This window comes from Mauremys mutica, chromosome 7, assembly GCF_020497125.1.
Source record: "Mauremys mutica isolate MM-2020 ecotype Southern chromosome 7, ASM2049712v1, whole genome shotgun sequence".
In the NCBI taxonomy this organism is placed as follows: domain Eukaryota; kingdom Metazoa; phylum Chordata; order Testudines; family Geoemydidae; genus Mauremys; species Mauremys mutica.
The window spans coordinates 27,816,299-27,839,276 of record NC_059078.1 but is presented as its reverse complement, the minus strand read 5'-3'; the positions used below and the strand labels follow the sequence as shown (position 1 = coordinate 27,839,276).

Below are 22,978 nucleotides of genomic sequence, written 5' to 3'. Positions count from 1 at the left end.
GTTTTTTTCTCCTGCTGATAATACCACATCTTAATTAATTAGCCTCTTACAGTTGATATGGCTACTTCCACCTTTTCATGTTCTCTGTATGTATATATATCTTCTTACTATATGTTCCATTCTATGCATCTGATGAAGTGGGCTGTAGCCCACGAAAGCTTATGCTCAAATAAATTTGTTAGTCTCTAAGGTGCCACAAGTACTCCTGTTCTTTCTCCCAGTGAAGTAACTAGCAAAACAGCCATTGAATCCAATGGGAGCAGAATTTAGTCAGTGCTGATGAAGCTTGATACAAAATTGATAGATAGGTTTCCAGCTCATTATCTATAAGAAAAACCTAAATAAAAACAACCCAGCCCAAAATAACATGAGAAACAGTTAAAGCACCATTTATGTTAACAATATTGCTTTACATTATGGATGATACATATGCTGAGTTTCTTATTTGTTGCCAGTAAATATACTTTTTAGGTAGATCATTGGTTTCAATGGGCAAATGTCCCTGCCCTAGAAAGCAAATAAAAATGTCAGTGTGTTTGGCTTTGATACTGTTCTTCCTCGTTTATTGGAATAAGAGCTCAGTCTTGCATATGTTGTCCATTCAGATGCCCCAGAAACCTCCGTGGAAGATTTGGGTGCACAATTAATGTAAAATCAGACCATCTGTAACAAAGGCATCCATGTTATCCAACAGTCTGTATATTCATTCTTTTTGAGGCTGGCAACCACTTCCATTATTGAAATGTTCCTATTTCCATATACCAAACCCTCAAAATGAGAGAATTATTCCAAGATACTCATGACAGATCCTTAGCTGGTGCAATTTAGCATGGCACTCTTCACTTCAATTAAAAAAATTAAAAATATATATTTTCTTGTAACCTTATTTGAAAATTACCAGGCTATAGAATCTAAGTTTTGTATGACACTGGAATTTTGCATGTTTTTTGCCAAATGGTAAATAAGGAAAAGAAAAACAGGATTATGTTCGATCCCATATCGATTCACTGTGTTTAACCAAATTAGCAAAAGGCCATCTATGTCGGCAAGGGAAGTCTGCTTTTTTGTATAATGTATTAGATAGTTCTAGTGGAGAACAAATCAAAAATTTATTTATTTATGGAAGATTTCTTACATATTGCACACCGAGTCTATGATTTTAAGTATGGTAAAAGCAATGCCAGAGCACAAAGCTGAAAGATCTATAAATTTTTATAGTGTGGCAAATTTATGCATTTTAAAACCCATTTATATATATTCGGGATCTATTTTTAGAGTTTACTTACATGGATTTCAAAAATATGCAGTTTTCATAGCTGTCTTTATAAACTATATTCATAATGACAAGTGTTATTTTAGGTTCTTTAAAGAGTCATCATTAGTTGTACTGACATCAGAAAGTTATCTACTGATCTGACATAAGCACTACAGATTTTGGCTATGCTTAAGCTTCAGTTGTTTCATTTTAGAAAAAATGTTGAAACAACTGCTCCCTATTGCTAATGGCAGCACCACCTTCAGACTAGGACAGTGGTCCCCAACCTTTTTCATCTGGCAGGTGCCAGACGATGAGCCACGGAGGACTGTGGTGGCGGATAACCATCCGCTGAAATTCCGCCGACAAGCGGCAATGTCAATAGGCGTCGCCGCCAAAATGCCACCGACAAGTAGCATCACCCACAGGCGTCGCCGCCAAAAGACCACCGAAAATCAGCAGCATTTTGGCGGCAACATCTCTGGATGACGTAGCTTGTCAGCGGCATTTCGGCGGATGCTCGTCCACCAGCCAGTACGTGGGCGCACATAGGCCTGGTCTACACTAGGACTTTAAGTCGAATTTAGCAGCGTTAATTCGAACTAACCGCTCAACCGTCCACACCAGGAAGCCATTTAATTCGAACTAGAGGGCTCTTTAGTTCGAATTTGGTACTCCACCCCGACAGGTGGAGTAGCGCTAAATTCGACATGGCTAGCTCGAATTAGGCTAGGTGTGGATGCTAATCGAACTTAGTAGCTCCGGGAGCTATCCCACACTGCACCACTCTGTTGACGCTCTGGACAGCAGTCCGAGCTTGGATGCTCTGACCAGCCACACAGGAAACGACCCGGGAAAATTTGAATTCCTTTTCCTGTCTGGGCACTTTGAATCTGACGTCCAGGTTGGACATCGGGGCGAGCTCCGCAGCACCTGCAACGATGCAGAGCTCTCCAGCAGAGGAGTCCGGGCAATCCAAGAATAGAAAGAGGTCCCCAGCATGGACTGACCGGGAAGTCATGGATCTGATCGCTGTGTGGGGCGAGGAGTCTGTGCTCTCGGAGCTGTGCTCCAACAAGCGGAATGCAAAGACCTTCGAGAAGGTCTCCAAAGCCATGATAGACAAAGGATACAGCCGGGATGCGATGCAGTGCCGCGTGAAAGTCAAGGACCTGAGACAAGGTTACCAAAAAGTCAGAGCGGCAAACGGACGCTCCGGAGCACAGCCCCAGACATGCCGCTTCTACAAGGCACTGCATGCCATTCTCGGTGGGTCTGCCACCACTGCCCCACCAGTGACCGTGGACTCTGAGGATGGCATAGTGTACCTGGACAGTTCCTCGGCGATGTTCGCCGATGGGGAAGATGAGGAAGGGTTTGTGGAGGACGGCGCAGGCGACAGCGAACACAATACCGCTTGCCCTGACAGCCAGGATCTCTTCATCACCCTCACAGAGATCCCCTACCAACCGTCCCCGCCCGTTAACCCGGACTCAGAATCAGGGGAAGGATCAGGCGGTAAGTGGTATAAACATGGAAACATTTATTTTTTAAAAAACAGGTATAGAAAAAATAGAAATACTATATAAAAAATTTTAAATGTCAAACTATATAAATAGTAGGTCCACACATATAGGGATTGAACAATAATCCTCTTGGGACAGTTCAACAAAGCTCTCAGAGAGCTGCTCGAAAAGCCTCCGCAGGAGGTTCCTGGGGAGAGGTGCCTTATTGGGTGCTCCGTGGAAGCACACTCTTCCGCGCCAGGACATCCTAATGTAGAGAGGAATCATCGCCTCCACCAGCATTGCTGCATATGGTCCTGGTCTGTGCAGGGCTTCCCTTAGTATCCGCTCTCTCTGACTCCGAGTGACCCGCCTCAGGGTGATGTCGTTCTGGACAGGCTGCATCTAAGTAGGGCAATTAGTGTATTGTTACTATTGTTAATGGTTTAAAATTAGGTTGCATAACAACGACCCTCGCTTAACAGCCACGTGCTGGAGGCCACAGAGAACAAGCATACATTGATCTTTCCCGTGCACTGGCAGGAGGGGCTGGAAAAGGCTCAGCCTTTCTGCTTTCCAGATTGCCTTTAGCAGGAGAGCACAGCTATCCACTAACTGATAAGCATTATCTACTTTAAGGCTTACCAGGACTGTCTGCAAGACAGATTCAGCTGTCTCTCCCTGCTTGTCCGCTCTCCTGTGCAATGGTGCTGCCAATGAGAGCGTATTCCGAAATCTCGAACTTGTCCTGAGATCTCGTGGAACTTGGTGCCCTGTATGGTCTTGTTCAGAGAAACTGACTAGACTGTGTTCACTGTTCGCAAACATGTATCTGTTCAAGGAAATCACTTACTGTTTCCCATCACACAGCTTCTGCTCTTTCCCGGACTGCCCCGGCATCCCCCTCGCAGAGGCTGGCTCAGATTAGGCGGCGAAAGAAAAAGACTCGGGACGAGATGTTCGCGGAACTGATGGCCTGCTCCAGAGCCGAGGCGGCCCAGCAGAGCCAGTGGAGGGAGACCCTCTCTCAGCAGCAGCGCTCACACAGCGAACGGGAGGACAGGTGGCGGCAGGAAGACCAGCAGGCGACTCAAACGCTGCTTGGGCTAATGAGGGAGCAAACGGACACGCTCCGGCGCCTTGTTGATGTTCTGCAGGACCGCAGGCAGGAGGAGAGAGCCCCCCTGCACTGTATCTGCAACCACCCTCCAACGCCAAGAAGTCCTGTCCCCCCCTCACCGAAAATTATAAGACGGAGGGGCGGTAGGGGCCGTGAGAACTGTCACTGCACCACAGCTGAGCGCTAATGTACCACACACCTCTGACGCTATAACTGTGTAGAAGCGCTTCCCTTACAGGATCACCCAGTCCCAAATCCAAGTTTCATCACCCCACTATGTAGTAGATTAATAAAAGCTGTTTGCTGTTGTTCACTCTTTCCGTCACGTCTTTTGTGTCAGAAGACTGTGTATGTAGGGGGGGGGGCAGGGGATTTATAATTGCACGGGATAGCCTACATTAGCAGGGTACAGACTATCGGGGGCAGGATCAACTGCAGGGCACACACAGACTGCAGTCAGTAGTCACCAGGGTCACTCTGTGTGGTGTATGCTGCCCCGGGTCATTCTGTGATGTGTACGCTTGTCCACGGTCCTAGCGCCTGCCACCCCCTAATGTTAAGGCATGCTGCCCTTACCATGCAGTTCCATCGTAGGCGCGATCCTCTCCGCTGCCCTGAGCCCCAACAAGAGCCCTCATCCACGGACAGATACTCACCCTTCCCCCACACCCCTCACCCCTTCCTACGCCCAAACCCACAGCCCAGAGCCTGCATCCAAATCCCTATCCAAAGACGGCACCACTCGCCCCTTCCTGCAAACCCACCCCTACATGCACAACCACTTGAAACCGTCCCCCACCCCAGAGACCTATGTAGGAGCAGGAGGCTGTCCGTCCTGTATTGTACAAGCGGTCTGTACATCAGTGCACACCGTACCCAGCACAGTATGCGTCCATGTTTCAAACCCTGAACAGAAATGCAAAGTAAAAGAAAGATTTATTAACAATAACTGTTCCGTTTAATTTGTTTTAAAACGTGTTTTGGAAGTGGGGGAAACTTGGAGAACGGGGTATGTAACCGCAGATCTCACTCAACACATAGAGACACAGGCCCAGGATCAGCTTCTCTTAAAATCAAGTGGAGAGTCATAGGTTACCCTGCTCTCCGAGGAAACTTGCTTTCAAAGCCTCCCGGATACACAGCGCTGGGATATTCTTTCGGCACGGGTGTCTGGCTGAGCGTAAACAGCAGCCAGGCGATTTGCCTCAACCTCCCATCCGGCCAAAAAGGTCTCGCCCTTGCTCTCACAGACATTGTGGAGCACACAGCAAGCAGCAATAACTACGGGGACATTCTTTTCGCTGATGTCCGAGCGAGTCAGTAAGCTCCGCCACCTCCCCTGAAGACGTCCGAAAGCACACTCCACCACCATTCTGCACTTGCTCAGCCAGTAGTTGAAGAGTTCCTTCTCACTGTCCAAGGCGCCTGTATAGGGCTTCATGAGCCAGGGCATTAGCGGGTAGGCTGGGTCCCCGAGGATCACTGTAGGCATCTGCACATCCCCAACCATTATTTTGTGGTCTGTGAAGAAAGTTCCTGCCTGGAGGCGTCTAAACAGACCAGAGTTCCTGAACACACGCGCGTCATGAACCTTGCCCGCCCACCCGACGAAGATGTTGGTAAAACGTCCCCTATGGTCCACCAGTGCTTGCAGCACCATTGAAAAGAAGCCCTTTCGGTTAATATACTGGCTGGCCTGGTGGGCTGGTGCCAGGATAGGGATGTGAGTCCCATCTATAGCCCCACCGCAGTTTGGGAATCCCATCGCGGCGAAGCCATCTATGATGACCTGGACGTTTCCCAGAGTCACTACCTTTGAGAGCAGTTGCTCAACGATTGCGTGGGCTACTTGAATCACAGCAACCCCCATGGTAGATTTGCCCACGCCAAAGTGGTTCGCTACTGACTGGTAGCTGTCTGGCGTTGCAAGTTTCCAGAGGGCTATGGCCACTCGCTTCTGCACACTCAGGGCTGCTCGCATCCGTGTGTCCTGGCGCTTCAGGGCAGGGGCCAGCAAGTCACAGAGTTCAAGGAAAGTGCCCTTACGCATCCTGAAGTTTCGCAGCCACTGTGATTCATCCCAGACCTGCAGCACTATGCGGTCCCACCAGTCCGTGCTTGTTTCCCGGGCCCAGAATCGCCGTTCCACACCATGAACTTGACCCATTGCCACCATGATCTCCACTGCGCGGCGTACCCTGCTTTCTGAGAGGTCTGCGCCACTCTGTGAATTCCTGTCCTCACCGCGCTGCCGGAGCCTCCTCGCCCAATTTCTCAGCAGCTGACTGTGGAAGAGGTGGACGATAAGGTGCGAGGAGTTGACAACGGCCATAAGTGCAGCGATGATCGCAGCAGGCTCCATGCTCGCAGTGCTGTGGCGTCCACGCTGTAACCGACCAGAAAAGTGCGCGAACAGATTTCCCGCCGGCGCTTTCATGGAGGGAGGGCGTGATTGACGGTTCGATGATGACAGTTACCCAAAACCACCCTCGACACATTTTTTCCCCCAGCAGGCATTGGGAGCTCTACCCAGCATTCCAATGGGCAGTGGGGACTGCAGGAACTGTGGGATAGCTTCCCACAGTGCACCGCTTCGAAAGTCGATGCCGGCCCTGTTAATGTGGACTCGGAAATTCGAATTAGTGTATTTACTGTGGATACACAAATTCGACTTCATAAGGTCGAATCCACAAATTCGACTTAAGTAGATTCGAAATAGTCTTGTAGTGTAGACAAGGCCTTAGATGCCCTGGTGGGCGCCCTGGCACCCACGGGCACCATGTTGGGGACCCCTGGTCTAGGAAAATAGAAATAGGTCTTCAGAAAGCAACAAGCAAAATATGTCGCTGAAATTCTATAAAATGTTAGAATGAAATATGTGACATATACCACTGTCATATACCAGAGTGCCATTAACTTCAGCTGGCCTACTGCATGGGGAAGAATTATTTGATTTTGGAGGATTAGCTGCATTTTTTTTAACTCCATGTCGGATACAAAATTACATTAGGCGTACATAGCTCCCAGACACATTTCAATTGGATGTGTTATTTGTCTGTTCTTTCTGCTGTAAATTGTTGTGTAGTGTTGCTGTGCACTGGTAAACAAGTGCTGGATATTACTACAGAGATGGTCCAAGTTTTGGTGAAGTGATATAGATGATTATATCATCTTCTTGTGCACAATTGAGCAGAAAGGGGAAAATAAGTAAGTATTTCGGATACTGTAAAACACTAGATACTGCCCCCACTGGAACAGATTTGTGTGCCTTCCAACTAACCAAATCCTGAGAAGGAAGGCAATCTAATCAACTCAACAGATCCCTGCTTGTTGCATGAATAGCTTGAATCTCCATGCTATCTATGCCATGCTTCCTCCATGGCTGCATGACTCTCTTACTAATGTTGTGCAATAAGGCCAAGGAGGGGAAGGGGGAACAGATACCTGGGTGAGGAGTTATTTTTGAAACTCAGTTTTAATTCTGAAAGGCACTTTTGCAGCAAATTCCATGGTGTACAGGGGGATGATTCTGAGTATACTGGTTGCCTGCCCTTCACTCCTTCAGAATATAAAGGGAAGTGCATTGGCTCAGCAGTACAAAGAGCAATATTTAGTATTGCCGACATGAAGACACTGAAATTTAATTTGTTTTTCTCATTTGTAGGCTGTTTTCATTCACAATCTCATCATTTACTACTTTAGCCAATAAACATTCTAAAACATCAATTTAATGTTGCACATTTCATCCATGAGTCAGTAAATAATGTTAAAATGATATAATAAAAATAAAGCAATGTTAGTGAAATAATTAAAGACACTATAGTCTACTAAAAAGGCAGGAAAATAACTCTTTAGCAGAATTCATGACTTCATCCAGTAATTATCATATGTCAACCAATCCAATATATGAGCATATTTCATCTATGATACAAATAAGAGAAATACAAATATGATTTCTTCTCAGAATAAACTGTATCAATGACATTAAATATCTCAAAATTGATTAAAATGTTTCATTTTTGACTGTGTACACTACATTTCTTAAATAACATAAAGAGAATGGCAACAACACTTTTGTTGTTATTACGAAGTTTTTGGTAAAATTGACATTTTGATTTTCATACTGGATTGGACATTTTGGTCTAGTGGCTGGGGCCAAATCACCTTGATCAGTCCCACTGAAGTCAGGGAGACTATTTACCTAAGGTTTGGGCAGTTTATGAAAAGAACAGTTGTATATTAGAGGCAAGGGTGGATTATGTCAGGATCCATTGTGCCAGGACCTGAGATAGAGAGGCCCAAGGACCTGAAACATTTGATTTCAAGGATCCAAGTGGGGGTCCTCTGCTAGCGAGTACTGGGGTCCATCATGAGGCCCAAGCAAGTGGAGGTAGCATTGGCAGGGCACAAAAGCCAGGAATTTAATGAACACTTGTGAAGTGGAAGGGTAAATGTCGCCTTGGTTTATTGGAGGCCCTTTGTTTGGGTTGGATCCAGGCCTGTTTAAGTGGTTTAGAAGCATAAGGCCCATTTTCAAAGGTAATAGGCACTTAAGGCTATATTTGCAGATATTTAGGCACTAGTGGTATTTACAAAAGTACCTACACAGGTTAAGTACTTAACACTTGGCCCCACCAGTGCCAAGCAGAGCTGGACAATTATCTCCTGTGCCTTACATCCTACACTCCTGTTAATACACCCCAGAATGATATCAGCCTTTTTCACAACTGCACCACACTGGTGACTCTCATTCAATTTGTGATCCACTATAACCCCTAAAACTTTTTCAGCAATACTACAGCCTAGCCAGTTATTCCCCATTGTAGTTGCGCATTATAGTTGTATTGTAGTTACACATTGGATTTTTCCTTTCTAAGTGTAGTACTCTGCACTTGTCTTTATTGAATTTCATCTTGTTGATTTCAGACCAATTCTCCAATTTGTCAAGGTCATTTTGAATTCTAACCTGTTCTCTAAAGTGCTTGCAACCCCTCCCAGTGTGGTGTCATCCTCAAATCTTATACGTGTAATCTCCACTCATTTATCTAAGTCATGAATTAAAATATTGAATAGTTCTGTAGCCAGTGCTGATTGACTCCACTAGCTACATCCTCCCAGTCTGAGAGCAAACCACTGCTGTCTGGTCTTTGAGTATGGTCTGGGCCATTCATAAGTGGTTGAGAGGTGAAAGACACGGGAGATACCAATGGAGAAGGGAAAGAGATTGGAATGGATATAGAAATAAGGATGGAGAATGGATGTGGAGATGGCAAAAGGGCTAAAGTACTATACAATAAGCATGGCAGATGGAAATGGGGAATAAATATAGGGAGGGTGAAGAAGAGAAGATGCTGTGGATATAGATATGATTGTGAATAGGGAACGAGAGAGTTCCAGTAATGGGTATGTGTGGCTGGTGCTAAAACAGTAGAACCATATTGGTTGCTAGGGAAAGGAAAGGGGATGAGTGTCTGCTTCTCTGGCTGGGGCAGAGCATGGGTATGATAAAGAGATGGGGAGAGGAGAGAGGATGACTAACAGAAGCTAGGCAGGGACAGAGAGAGAAGTGGATGAGGGTGAAAGGTTGATTTGCATAGCCCGTGGCTGGGGCAAGTCATGGGTATGGGTCGTAGGATGTGGGGATGAGTGTGGGAGGCAGGGCCTGGGTGGGGCTGAGGGGCTGAATGTATGGGGCAGGACCTGGGTATGGCTAGAGAGTGGAGTGTGAGGGGGGCAGGGCCAGGTTAAGGCTGGGGTGTGTGTGAATGTATGGGACTGGGCTTGGATTTAGCTGAGGGAGTGAGTGTGTGGGGCAAGCCGGGAGTTTGGCTAGGGGTGCGAATGTGTGGGGCAGGGCCCGGGTTTAGCTGAGGGAGTGAGTGTGTGGGGCAGGTCTGGGGTATGGCTGGGGATGTGAACGTGTGGGGTAGGGCCTGGGTTTAGTTTAGGGAGGGAGTGTGTGGGGTAGGGCCAGGGCATGGCTGGGGATGTGAATGTGTGGGGCAGGGCCCGGGTTTAGTTTAGGGAGGGAGTGTGTGGGGTAGGGCCAGGGCATGGCTGGGGATGTGAATGTGTGGGGCAGGGCCTGGGTTTAGTTTAGGGAGGGAGTGTGTGGGGTAGGGCCAGGGCATGGCTGGGGATGTGAATGTGTGGGGCAGGGCCTGGGTTTAGTTTAGGGAGGGAGTGTGTGGGGCAGGGCCAGGGCATGGCTGGGGATGTGAATGTGTGGGGCAGGGCCCGGGTTTAGCTGAGGGAGTGTGTGTGTGGGGCAGGTCTGAGGTATGGTTGGAGGGGTGAAGGGAAGGTCTCGGGTATGTGAGGTAAGTGAGAGGCTGTGGCTGGTAAATAGCAGGGACAGCAGGGGCCGCAGTAAGGGACCCCCCCCCCCCCACCGAGCCCGGCGTGGACGGGTTAACCAGGCCGGCGCGGTTCTATTTGCGGAGGCCGTAGCTCTAGGCTGATTAGAGCGCGGCTCAGCCTCCCCCCGCCCCCCCCCCCGCCCGGCCGAGCCCCGGGGCGGCGGCAGCGAAGGAGTTAACCCGGCGGCGGGGGAGCGCAGCAGCGGGGCCGAGCCGCAGCCGCCGCCGGGTTGCTAGGGCTGGAGAGATCCCGTGTCACCCGGATGTGAGTGTCATGTTGGCCCCAACTCTAAGGGATTTGGCAGCACCGGCAGCAGCAGCGGAGAAGCAGCAGCAGCAGGAGGAGGAGGAGGAGCAGCCCCTCGCCTCTCATTAGTCGCTACCATGGGGGTCGGATAGTGGGGAGCGCAGGGGGCAGCACACACCTGGCGTGGGGGTGGGGTGGGAGCGTCTCTGCTTTTCTTCTGTTTACACCCTGGAGAAAGTGGGAATAATGCACCAGCAGCAGCAGCAGGAGCGGCACCCAGGAGGTAAGAGCCCGGTGCACGCAGCAAGGGCAGCAGCGTGCCCGAGGGAGGGGGTGGGGGATTACCGAGGGATTTGGGAGACAGGGATGGGGGGTTAGGGGAGGGGGCGGTGTAGGGCACGGGGAAGGTTAGGGAGACAGGGGCTTTGGGCTGGAGAAGGGATGCGAGCGGGGGATTAGGGATGGGAATAGGGCGAAAGCTAGATATAGACGGAAGGGGACAGCGGGGATTTAGGAAGGGCCTGGGGATAAAAGACAAGGAAGAGGGGTAGGGATGCTGCCCTCGGCGTGTGGCCAACACGGGAGCGGGTTTAATGAATGTGTCTTTTGCCCTGAGGCCATTACTCTCCGCCGGCTGGGCTGCGAGCGAGAGGAGTGTGTCTGTCTCGCTCTCCGCGTGCGGGCAAACCTGGCTGGAAATGCAGCTTCCCGGGGCCGGGGGGCTGTTTGGGCTGCGTGGGCAGGGGCAGGTGAGGGCTCCCGATGCGCGGCTCTCAGCCCGCTTCCCCCCGGCGCCGCTGCCGGGAGCGCACGGAGAGAGACGACACATGGGGCTCGTGTGTGTTAATCTCCTTTGCGAACGGGCTCCGGCGCTGCTGCTGCTGCTGCTCCCCCCCGGGCTGGGTTTAAATGATTCACCCCTCCTGAAATTAAGAGTAAGTTTGGGCTCGTGGCCGTGCTGGAGGGCAGGAGCTGCCCCGGGGACCCCTGGCGCTCGGGCTTTGTTTCATTTTCAAAGCTCGATTTAAAGGCAGATGGAGGGTGGCTGGTGTGTGTCGAGTCCCGTTGCATGGCATCCCAGAAAGGGAGGCGGAAGGCCGGGGGGGGGGGGGGCGCGTTGGAAAACGAAAGAATTATTTGGAAAATGAGTCAGGTGAAACTGTTAGTGTGAAACTGTAACCCGAGGCAGGCACACTCTCTCTCTCTCTCTCTCCCCCTCTCTCTCTCTCGTGTAACCTAGCAATGGACCCAGCTGTTGATGTGCCGAGTGCGGTCTGATGGCCACCTCCTCGCTCTCTCTCCCCGTCTCTTGTGTCACATCTCGGTGGGAGATCCACTGGTGCAGCAGGAAATATTGTAGGCTAGATCCAGGACTAGTGACCTCTTCCCAGCTGCCAGCCTAGGGAGCCATTTTAATATTACCCCTTCTCCTCCCCCCCCCCCCATCATCTCTCTCTCTCTCTCACACACACACACACACGTAGCAGCACGAAGTTGGGCAAGGAGAGAAGCAGCAGCAGCTGAGGCCCGGTTCTATGCGCATCTCCATCGTACCCACACGCGCACAGGGCAGGCTTTTTAGTGCCTCGCTGAGGTTGCGTGGGTGGGTGGGTAGGGGGTGGTGTTGATTTTGCAAATGGAACTTTTATCTGTTTTATGTCAGGTGAACGATCAGGGGATAGTATTTCCATCTCCTGCCCTGGCAGATCTGCTTGAGTGTTATTCTCTCCCCTAATTTCCAGCACATATCCCGTGCCAGCCTTCCATCTTTTTTCCCCACAGACATCTTCAAGTTTTGAGTTTACTGGGGGGGAGGGGATATGGCCTTCTGACAGGTGCCATTGGTACTAGACTCTGCTGCTTCAACTGGGAAGCTTGCAAAACAAAGATCCTTGCTCTGTAGGGCTGTTTTGCCTTCTTTGTTGACCACCTAGATGAGATTATTTCAATGGTTTATTATTTTGAATTTGTAGTTTATTTTCCTTTCAAAAGGTTTTGGAGGGTTTTCAGTGTGTCAGTTTATAATGTGGAGGATACTGATGTTTTCGCAAGTGTTTATCAGCAAAGGCTATTGAATTTTAATTGGAGGGAAGTGTCCATATAGTTTCCTTTTTTAAGAATGCAGAAAGGTGAAGGATTTAACTTCTTGACAAGAATATTTCTAATTTGATAAATGATTCAGAATGTTTATATTTGAATGTAAAAAACCTAAAACTAAATGACTTTTTTTTCTTCTGCAGAGGCAAACTATGCAAGTAGTACCAGAATTCCTCTCCCTGGTGACGGACCAACTATTCAGTCAAACAGTTCAGCGCCATCCAAGCAAACTGTTCTATCTTGGCAAGCTGCAATTGATGCTGCTAGACAAGCCAAGGCTGCCCAAACTATGAGCACCACCACAGCCCAACCTGTAGGATCTCTGTCCCAAAGAAAACGCCAGCAATATGCCAAGAGCAAAAAACAGGGTAATACATCTAACAGTCGGCCACCCCGTGCCCTTTTCTGTTTATCCCTCAATAACCCAATACGAAGAGCCTGCATTAGTCTAGTAGAATGGAAGTATCCTTTTGATGACATTTTGTTTTTACCATCTGTTCTTTCAATATTCCAAATGTGTCAGAGAGATTGTCTAGGACAGCACAAAAAAGCAATGAGGCCTTGGAACAGGAGCAGAACAGTATTTAAATTCTTTTGTTGTAAAGTTACATGGTATTGGATTTGAGGTTACATTTAGTATTTTATTTATAATAAATAGCAGTCTCACAGTCTTTGCATTTTTAAAAGTATGAAATTAATTTTCATATACATATGTGTGTAGGTAAAAAAAAGTAATTGGTTTAAACAATGTATTGTAATATTTTAGGTTTTAGGTTTTCTTTTACAGTTAAGAAATTGTATATTAAAATAATAGTGTTCCTGGCAGTGGAAGCATTTTTAACTGTTGAGGAGATAACACATGTTGATGCAAATATATGTACATGTATAACCCATTGATGTTAATGGTAGTTACATACTTAGATCCCTGCTCATCAAAATGAGACTATATCCCTTAATCTGTCATCATTACATGGAATTTCATTTCCCTAATTAAATTAAATATTCCCTAAATATATGAAACATAAATGTACAGAGAAAAGCAAGGTCGCAGCTTTGGTATGTTTTCCAGCTATTTTGCCCCAGGAAAAAACACTCTCAAATCATTTTGTCCCTAGAGAATATTCTGGACATGCCCTTGTAAAAGGTAGTTATATGGTTACATATTTTTTTTTAAATTAAATAAATTTCTTATTCACTTTGCCCCAGGCTGACTGATGCATCTGGTGATCCAGATAGTCCCTTCCTTCCTCACCTGCCACGTGGAATTTTTTACTCTTCTGTTGAAGCCAAGATAACATCTCCTATCCCCCCACCCTTCCACTCACTTTTGTCTACTTCACATCCCTCCATCAAATCCCCAGGTTGCAACCGTTATATTCTGATGAAGGGAGACTTGATGGGCCAAAACCTGTCAATGCTTCTTTCTAATTGGCAGATAAATAATTGCTTCAGTAATATGAAGTATTTCCTCTCCACAGGCTATTGCCCTATAGCTCTCCCAAGCCTGTTTGCCCAAGGAGCAAGAAGTGAAGCCTAGATCTTCTGCATGGCAATTTGCTACATTACTGCTAGGCCCAGTGAGCCAGATGCAGAAGTCCTTTCAAACTAATGCTTACCTACTGGAGAAGTAGGGAGACATTAGGAGCCAAGCTGCAGATTCACTCTGAGCACATACAAGTAGTCTGCAGTACATGATTCATCTGAACTTTTAAGACATATCGACAGCCAAAACACATATTTGGATATGTTCCCAATATAGTCATAGATGAGAGAGCAGAATTGCTAGCATATATTCACAATGGCTTATATGTTTTTGTTTTGGTTGTTTTTTCTTGGTTCAATGGTGGTAGGTTGGGGCTGGGATTTTAAAACTTCTTTTGAAGAGTTGAGAGTATGTATTTTTCATATATCTCAAGTAACGTTTTGAAACATAATATCATTTTGGCGGGAGTCCTGGGGAGGGGATGTAAAATTTTGGCCTGTCATCCTAGATAATTTCCCTTTAATAGCAAATGACTATGCTAGCAAGTAGATTGTTAAATGCCAAAATAAATGTGTTACTTCAAACAGACCCTCCAGCTGAGAGCTGTTAATATAAAACATTTGGCAATGGCCAGTGCTACTCTCTTTTATAAAGATGTTCTTTTGTGTTATTTTTTAAACATAATTTAATTACAAGTTAGATTTAGTGGGCCAAATTCTGCTCTCATTTACACTGGTATAAAGTGAGAGAAACTCCAATGAGTTGGTCTCTCTCAGGCTGAGTAGAATAACTGAGAGCAGAATTTGGACCCAGTAGCACTACATCATAAAACAAAGTTGTAACTTACTAAAATGCAAATTGATATACTCTCATTTCAGCTAGCAGGAAAATGCAGATTTAGATAATGTATGTTCTTACTTTGTATGTTGAGATCTACTGTACATAAAAGAACAACCATTGACCTTAATGGGAGTTGCAAACATAAAGTCTGTTGTTCAGGATGGATGAATTTTCTCCTGTGAAGAAAGCCAGCAAAATAGGGCTTATGTGGTTTTAAAGTATGCCTAGTCCTTGTGCTGGCTCTCTGCATAGCATTGAATTTCATCTGCTGAGATTATGCCTCTAAGGTAATTAAGACCATTTTCAATATACTGCCCGTGATGCACATACAAAATTCCCATAGATAGAAATCAGTGATAGTTGTGCATTTCGTTGAGGATAGTATATGTCTCTAAATAAATACAAGTGAAATAGCTTGCTTCTCTACCCAAATTCTGTGCACAGGCAGGGTAAATGAGCAGTGTGTGGGTGAACTTCAAAAGTTTTTTTATTTCTTGGGGAAGAGGAATCGTGTTCCCAGTGGGACTGGGATTGGCTACCTGTTGTTGCTATTTCAGCTCTTGGACTAGGATAGTGGCTGCAATTCCTGAATATCCTCTACATGGAAGTTTATAGCCACTGGGTCTATGTAATTGCAGAGCAAGTGACCATGTCCCTATTCCATCCTGGCTCTGCTTATTTAAACCCTTATCTCCAAGCCCTGACTGAGGCAGACCTGATACAGAAGGCAGCAGTTACAGACGTGAGACAGGTGCAGAACCTTCCTGCATACTCATGCCACAGCTTTCAGCCCTCACACTACAAAACTGCTGAAGTTCTGCTTCACTAGGACCTTCCTTGTCCCCTACTACAATTTTCACCCTGTGTGGTTTATTCTCCCCTTGATGCATGTAATTTCCATTAAGGTTAATGGGAGGTGCGTGTGCATAGATTTGCAAGTATACCATATAATCCAATGGCCAACTTATTGATTTAATATTGTGTGATTAGATTTACATCTCAGAATTTAATATAAAATACTGTGTGGCAGAATGAATGTAGCTATGCTCCTTGTCATAGAAGAAAAGAGGGCATTTCAATGTCATTGTGATCGAAAACAAAAGGGTATGGTGATATAATTGACGCTGAGGAAGAATTGGTTGTCAAAGTCATCACTCAAAAGATTGTAATGAAAAAATCACACTTATTTTAAAATAAAATGTGAGTACAAGATGTAGAAATCAAAAGCAGAACGAGACTGAAGTTATGTATATATTCAGAATCCATGTATTCCTTAACAAGATTTTTCAGACCATTTGACATATTTATACTACTGGCTATTTTTGCCAATTGTGTGGCCTTAGCTGTTTACATCCCATTCCCAGAAGATGATTCTAATTCAACTAATCATAACTTGGTAAGTATTCTTGGATTTCCTTTCTAGATTTATGTTGGTTTATTATATACTTTGACAATTAACTGCTGATATTAGGGAGCAGTTGTCAGTATGGATAATAGCTTTAGTTAGAAAAAATGGCATTTAGTGATACTCTGAAACAAAATGTCTTTGAAATATTTCACTGCTTTGGTTGTCAATTTCAATATGCGTTCTGTAGTATCTGCTGTAAAAAGAGAATTGACGAAAATTATAAAATCGTGGGACAATGTTGACGATAGTGTTACATATAAACGAATGTAATTTAATTGTCTGTTACTGTTGTTTAGATTAAAATTACTTTGCTGGTTTTTTGCTCTTTAGCTTTCTGAAATCAGTCCTCTTGAAGTCATACTGTGCTTCCTGGTATATTAGTTTCAAGTGTTTTCAGATTTTAATGCTAAATTCTTAGCCATATTTTAGGGTTTATATTAGTTGAGGATTTTTCTTTATAATAGACTAGTCCAAGACAAGAATTTATACAATGATCGTTGTTGTATAGTTATTATATAATTAGAACACAGCCCTAATGGAGAAAGATAAAATGTTGTAAGGAGGAAGTGTTGTTTTAATGAAGACATTCTAAAGGAACGTTTATGTTCTTTAAAGCTGAGTTTAAAAAAAAAAAGAGACTGCTGTTGCTATAACAGAGATTTCTAACTTGGGTTGCAATGTGAAAAGTGTATCATGTACAGCAGAGTATATCTAGGATTAAAAATAATTTACTACAGTTGTGTTTTATTGTTTATCACAAATCTATATTAATTTTAAAATTACAATGTAATTGCAAGAATATATTTTATAATAGTATTTGTAATACATATTGTATCCAGTATTAATATTGGATTGCATTGGGCTAATTCCATTGTTTACATTGAATAATACCTTTAACATTTATGATACATTTGAGAAGCTGGAAGAGTTCAGGTCCTGACTGTATGGTCTTTGCACACTCCAAATCCTCATGGGAGATTTGTGTGTGTAAAAAAAACAAACCAAAACCCCCAAACAATAGCCGCAACACAGAATTGGACCCAAACTAGTAAACAGATAATGTGGGATTATTTTTGTGTGGAAAATCTGGGTTAATGCATAGCCTTACATGAATGAAGACATTTGTTCAGGTTATAATTTGTAATCTTGTTTATTTTACTGTAGATGATAATTCTTATACATTGATTCATTTTGTGCATTTTTGTTTACCAAGGGTACAAGATTAAACAAATATAGACAATAAAAACACTGGCAAAAGGCAGACTAATTCAGGTCAATGTAAAGAACAATTTATGCAGCTGAATATCTGAGCCAATCAACAATCTGTTTTTTCTCTGAGAAATTCAGGGCAGAAATCTCCATAGCTGTCAATCCATCAGAAGGTCTCTGTTAATAACTACTTTCATAGAGCATCACATGAAAAGGGTAAAATATTTGTGTGTCAGAGGCTAATAATTTTATAGTTTGGTGGGTTTTTAAGCAATAGCTTTTACAAAAGCTGAACTCAGATCTTTCTGACCTAATTTTATAATGTGTTAACATTTAGGATTAAAGTGTGTGCTTATTTCTTTATTGCTTTCCAGTTTTTTTAACTCATATAGCCATATTGTTTTAAGCAGAAATAAATTATAGTCTTTAATACAGAGATTCATATTCATTTTTTAGCCTTTTAGAGAGGCTTTTTTTGGACTCCTTTAATATACATCAACAAATTCTACATCTTGATCACTCTCCTATTCACATTCTGCTCTGTGTTATATTTGTGTAAATTCTGAGTAACTCCAGAGCAGAATTTAATCTAGTGTTTTTATTTTGACAGCATTTTTTTGATACCGGGTCAGAGTAAGTCAGATAAAAGGGAAGGCACATATTTTATCTGTATTATATATATGATCAAATAAAATAAATAGATTGGAATCAAAGTGGATTGGCTGTTTTCATGGTGGTAGCTGTACGTCTTGAAATGGACTGGCATGTCTTTTTCTGTGGAATCCTGCATCTATTGACTCTTCTGCCCAGTACAGCCCGATTTTTCCTCTAAATGTGGATGGAGGCAAAGTACAGGAGCTGCATGTAGGTATCTTCCTGGAAATCCTCTAGGCTCACACTAGAACCTATCATGAAGGGTGGCTACTGCCTGTCAGCCCCTTGCTGACCCTGGGACCCTGAACTCATTGATGTGAGATAGAGGGAGTTCTGTGGTATTATGGAAGAAGTAGAGCTTATGTTATAGAACTGTTATTGCCCCCTTCTTCAACTATGCCTGAGTTCCACCAGCTTCTGTTCCTCTGTGCTCATGTTAGTCTGATATTCCAGTAGAAACTGTGTTTGGTCAGTGGCTGTCCTAATATCTCATATGCTTTCAGATTATCTATAAACTTTAATTTATAAATGCAGTTAAAAATGAAATAAACACGTACACACATCACTAAAAATCGTAGTCATTTAAAACGTAAGAAAATTGTAAAGGCAGAAATTTTATAGCTCTAAATTTGTATAACATTTTAAAATAGAGAACTGGGTTGTCAGCTGGTGTAAATCAGTGTTGCTCCATTGAGTAAAATGAATATATATGTACGTATATATGTATATATTTGCAGTGTTTATATACATAAAAATGTAAGCATATCAAACATATGCTTATGGTTATGAAGTTGAAAACCTAGCTAGGGAGCACTGGTTGAGGATGGGGGAAACAGAGGTGGGGCAGTGGTTAATGGTGAACTGGAAAAGGAGTCTATCCCAGATGAGCAGTAGGACATTGGGAGGCTCTCCCATCCTGCACATCTTAGGAGGTATGCAGGAGAGATGTTTTTCTCCTGCTAACTTTGGGAAATCTGCAGCAGAGCCTTCTATCCACTTTAGACATGCAGAATAGACGTTCTGTAATAGAAGAGCTCCCTTCCTGTGGCTTTCCAAGACCCAGTTGTGTGGTCCAGGAGACAAATTCTGAGAGTAAATCCTTGCTTATAGCTCAGTCAGTGAAGTATTAGATCACACAACTGGCTGAGCTATTGGTGAGTCCCTTTGATGAAGAATGCTTTTTCAGTTCTCTATTGCTGACTTAACTTGCAAAAATATATTGCGCAACTCATTCTCCATTGAAAACAGTCAACAAAATCAATTATACATCACAATATTCATTATAAAATACATTTTATGACAAATTAATTTGATTACAAATATACAAAAGGCATCACAGGGCAAATAGAAATGGATATGACTAACAGTATTAATGGCTCAAATATATGTACATTAATAAACTTTAAAAATAGCTCATGTCTTAGATTTTGGAAGTGAGTCAAGTGAGTTAATTTTCAACTCTCAAACTTCAGGAAGTTATTTTCTTGGGGTTTTGCACCATTTTTATTGTAACAATGCAGTAATTTAAGAAAAAATTAATATGGACAAGTTTCTTTCTTTTCTCTTCTCTTTTCAGTTTTGCTGCCGTTCTGTGTTATGTTATTACCCTTCATGTCTCTTTCTTTGTGCTTACCACACCAGTTCTTCTCTTCTTGATATGTTATCTCTGCCCTATCACTTTCCTCTATTTTTCCTCTTCTTCCCCTTTGTTTGCCTTCTCCTCCTGTCTTCTTTGCTCTAAGGATGAGAGGGTTGTTCATTATCTGTGCACATTCAGTTACTTGTGTCTGCTGAGACAGCCATCAAAGGTGTCGGTGGTGGTGGTTATGGTTTTTGTGATATGGCCACCTGTCTACTATGAAATACATTGTAAAGAACTAACACATTGAGTAAATCAAAAGGAAGAAGGGAAGGTTGTTGTGTAGTGTTAGAGGCTCTAAGCCCAGCACACTCCCCTTCTTGATGTTGGGAATGGATAGCTCAGGTTCTTTCTTCTTACACTGTGGGGGAGTCCAATCTTATGCATCTCCTTGGTTGATAGATGTCTAGTAAACATAAATTCCCTGTCCATGGCTGCTGTGATGAGTCCAGTGTGCTCCTCTGTGTGTATTGCTCTCTTTATCCTCTCTTTTTCTTGTCTCCTGAGTGGGAAAGAGGAGGCTTTTGCCCTCTCTTCTCTTTCCCTAGCTATAGGGACTGGGAAGGCAGTATGACCATGTTCTTCCACTAGGGTTCTCTTGATGGTACTTCCTCTCCCTTTAGATATTGATACTTCACTGCCTACTAGGCCTGGAGGACATAGAATAAAGAAGGGAGCAATGTGTTTCAGGCAAAGCAGGCAGTGGAGAATTGAATTGTCAGGTAGGGCTGTGCTTGGCTGCTCACCAATCTGACAATCTTGCACTGAGCAGGTACATGCATGTTTGAGCCTTTTTGAAATTTTTTCCTTCCTCTGACTGAGCCGTTTTGATGTATGCCAGTGGGGGAGTCTCCTCTACCTGAATGGAGCAATGTGCTCATGCTTGTCTGAACTGCCTGAAATGTATTGCAGACCATTCTTACAATGACAAATGATATTCTTGAAAACTAGTTATTGAACCAAATCATGAAGTCTTTGTTATGTTTTTAAATAGTCCTCACTCAATGAAAACTCCCACTGACTGAGCAGAAACTGAAAACCTAACATTCAGTTTGGGCTCAGTTCTTCCAGTTGATACAAGAAATCCCTATTGACTTCTGTGGGAATCATTACTATCCTGTAGCAGGAACACTGGGCCGGTACATTCTGGGTTGGACTTTTTGAGCATAAGCTCACTACTCCATTCAGACTTTAAAGTGATTTCTTTCTCCTTCCCTCTGGTATTTCAGGTGCTTTGAGTCTTCCAAGTACCTTCATCTAGCACTGTCTCCTGTCAGTGGCTGCTATGAGGCACTGTTTCTGGCCCGATGGATTTCCTCCCTGTATCTTTCTTCTGTTTCTTTCTTTTCTCTTCTCTTTTCAGTTTTGCTGCCGTTCTGTGTTATGTTATTACCCTTCATGTCTTTCTTTGTGCTTACCACACCAGTTCTTCTCTTCTTGATATGTTATCTCTGCCCTATCACTTTCCTCTATTTTTCCTCTTCTTCCCCTTTGTTTGCCTTCTCCTCCTGTCTTCTTTGCTCTACCTCATCCCTTCCCACTCAGTTTCTCTTCTTTTCTTTCCTCCTTCATACTACCCCACTGCATCATCTTTTTTCCCTTCCTGTTTACCCCTGTTTTGTCTTCTCTCCCCATCTTGTGTTCCCCCTGTGGTATGGGAACTTTCCTTATCTTGCTTGGGCAGTGCTTCTCTCTGATTATTGTGCTCTGCTTCTCACTCTGAAATGTGCTGGCAGGCTGGTGTAAATAAGTCTGCCTTTTTCCCACTGTGCAGGGATTCCTATGAGGCTCTTCTTGTTGTTCTTTCCTAGGAATAAGTTAGGAATAATAAACATGAACCTGTACTGAACTAGTCAATACCATGTACAAGGAATCTGGACTTTGCTTATGCTGGGCTGGATGGCCCCTCCTGTGTTTAAACCCCACACATTGTTTCATTGGTGGGATTGATGTCTCCAGGGAATAGGCTGTGAGGCCCAATCAAGAATCTCAAGGATTGTTAGGACTTCACATGGACTATAGCAGATCACCAAGTGCTAGAGCCATCTGCACAGAGGCCCTCGTATGTGTTCATTAACTCTGTGTCCCTGGCAGCTCTGGCCACAGCTGCCTCTGGGGATCCTCTTAAAAGGAGGGGGTTCTACAGGAAAGATAATGCCTCCCCAGCCTGTGTTGCTTTTTTGGGAGAATCCCCATTAGGACTGAAGAAAGGACAGCATACATCCCCTGTCTTGCAGTGTCTTGGCACAGCCAGTCATACAGGGTTGGAGGAGCCAGAGTGGATGACACTGCCATGGAAATGGCTCAGTCACCTTCCTATTGTTTGTGTGAGAGAAAGGAGGTCCCTTCCTTGGGCAGATCTAGGAGGCACAGTCAGTTCCCCATAGGCAAGCCCATTCCAGTAGTGTGATGTTGGAATGTCAACTACACAGTACATTTCATGGCATTTTTTTGGAATGCAGAAGACCAGTGATGAGCTGCCAAAATCTTAACAACTGGTTCCCTGTAAAAAGTTCTGATTTAAGGGATGTTCCACAGTATGTATTTTTTGTATGTTTCTCCATAAGAAATGGCAATGCATTGAGTCATTGGGAATCATACTTAACAATAAAAAAAACATTTTTACATGTTTCTTACAATATTAATCGTGTGTTCCTGGGGAAAATAAGTCCTAATGAGCCAAACCAAGATGATTTGTGGGGTCAGAAGACTGGATCAGGGGCTTATCAGGGATTGGTGAAGAACAGTTCAGTGATTGATACACAGGAGAAAAATAATCTTCTTCCCCCCCAATAATTGCGAGGTAGCTGTTGATGATTTTCTTACACCTGCCAAAACGTTGGAGAGTTGCTGAGCTCCTGCCACTTGGCCTGTCAGCTCTGAGCAGGAGGAGCTCAGCCCCAGAGACATCCTCATGGGGCTGGGGGCCCTTGCAGCCAGGGCCTGGGGCCTGGGGCAAATTGCCCCACTTGCCACCCCCTAGGAGACCCTGGAGCTCGCAGCCTCCCTCCCCCACCCGTTACCTTGCCGGCGGCTGCTCAAAGCAGCAAGACTCGGGAGCTGAACTGCCCAGCTGCCGGCGGGTTGGCATGCTGCGGCTCTGCAGGGGTGGAAGCGGGGGAGTGGCCGGGGGAGCCTCGGCCTCCCCAGCTGGGACTCCTC

The 22,978-nt window shown here is 44.6% G+C and overlaps 1 protein-coding gene across 2 annotated transcripts in view; it reads left to right on the top strand.

Moving 5' to 3' along the window:
• The window catches only part of CACNA1D (calcium voltage-gated channel subunit alpha1 D), a 419,514-nt gene that overhangs the window by 81,089 nt on the left and 315,447 nt on the right, over positions 1-22,978 (top strand). Inside the window, exons 1-3 of one of the 2 annotated variants that reach the window (XM_045024187.1) lie at positions 10,691-10,769; positions 12,727-13,045; positions 16,197-16,302. In XM_045024187.1, the coding sequence (XP_044880122.1) occupies positions 10,733-10,769; positions 12,727-13,045; positions 16,197-16,302 (462 nt within the window). In that variant the 5' untranslated portion in view covers positions 10,691-10,732. Of the gene's footprint in view, positions 1-10,690; positions 10,770-12,726; positions 13,046-16,196; positions 16,303-22,978 lie in introns of those variants that run through there. The other variant, XM_045024186.1, reaches the window with a different exon arrangement.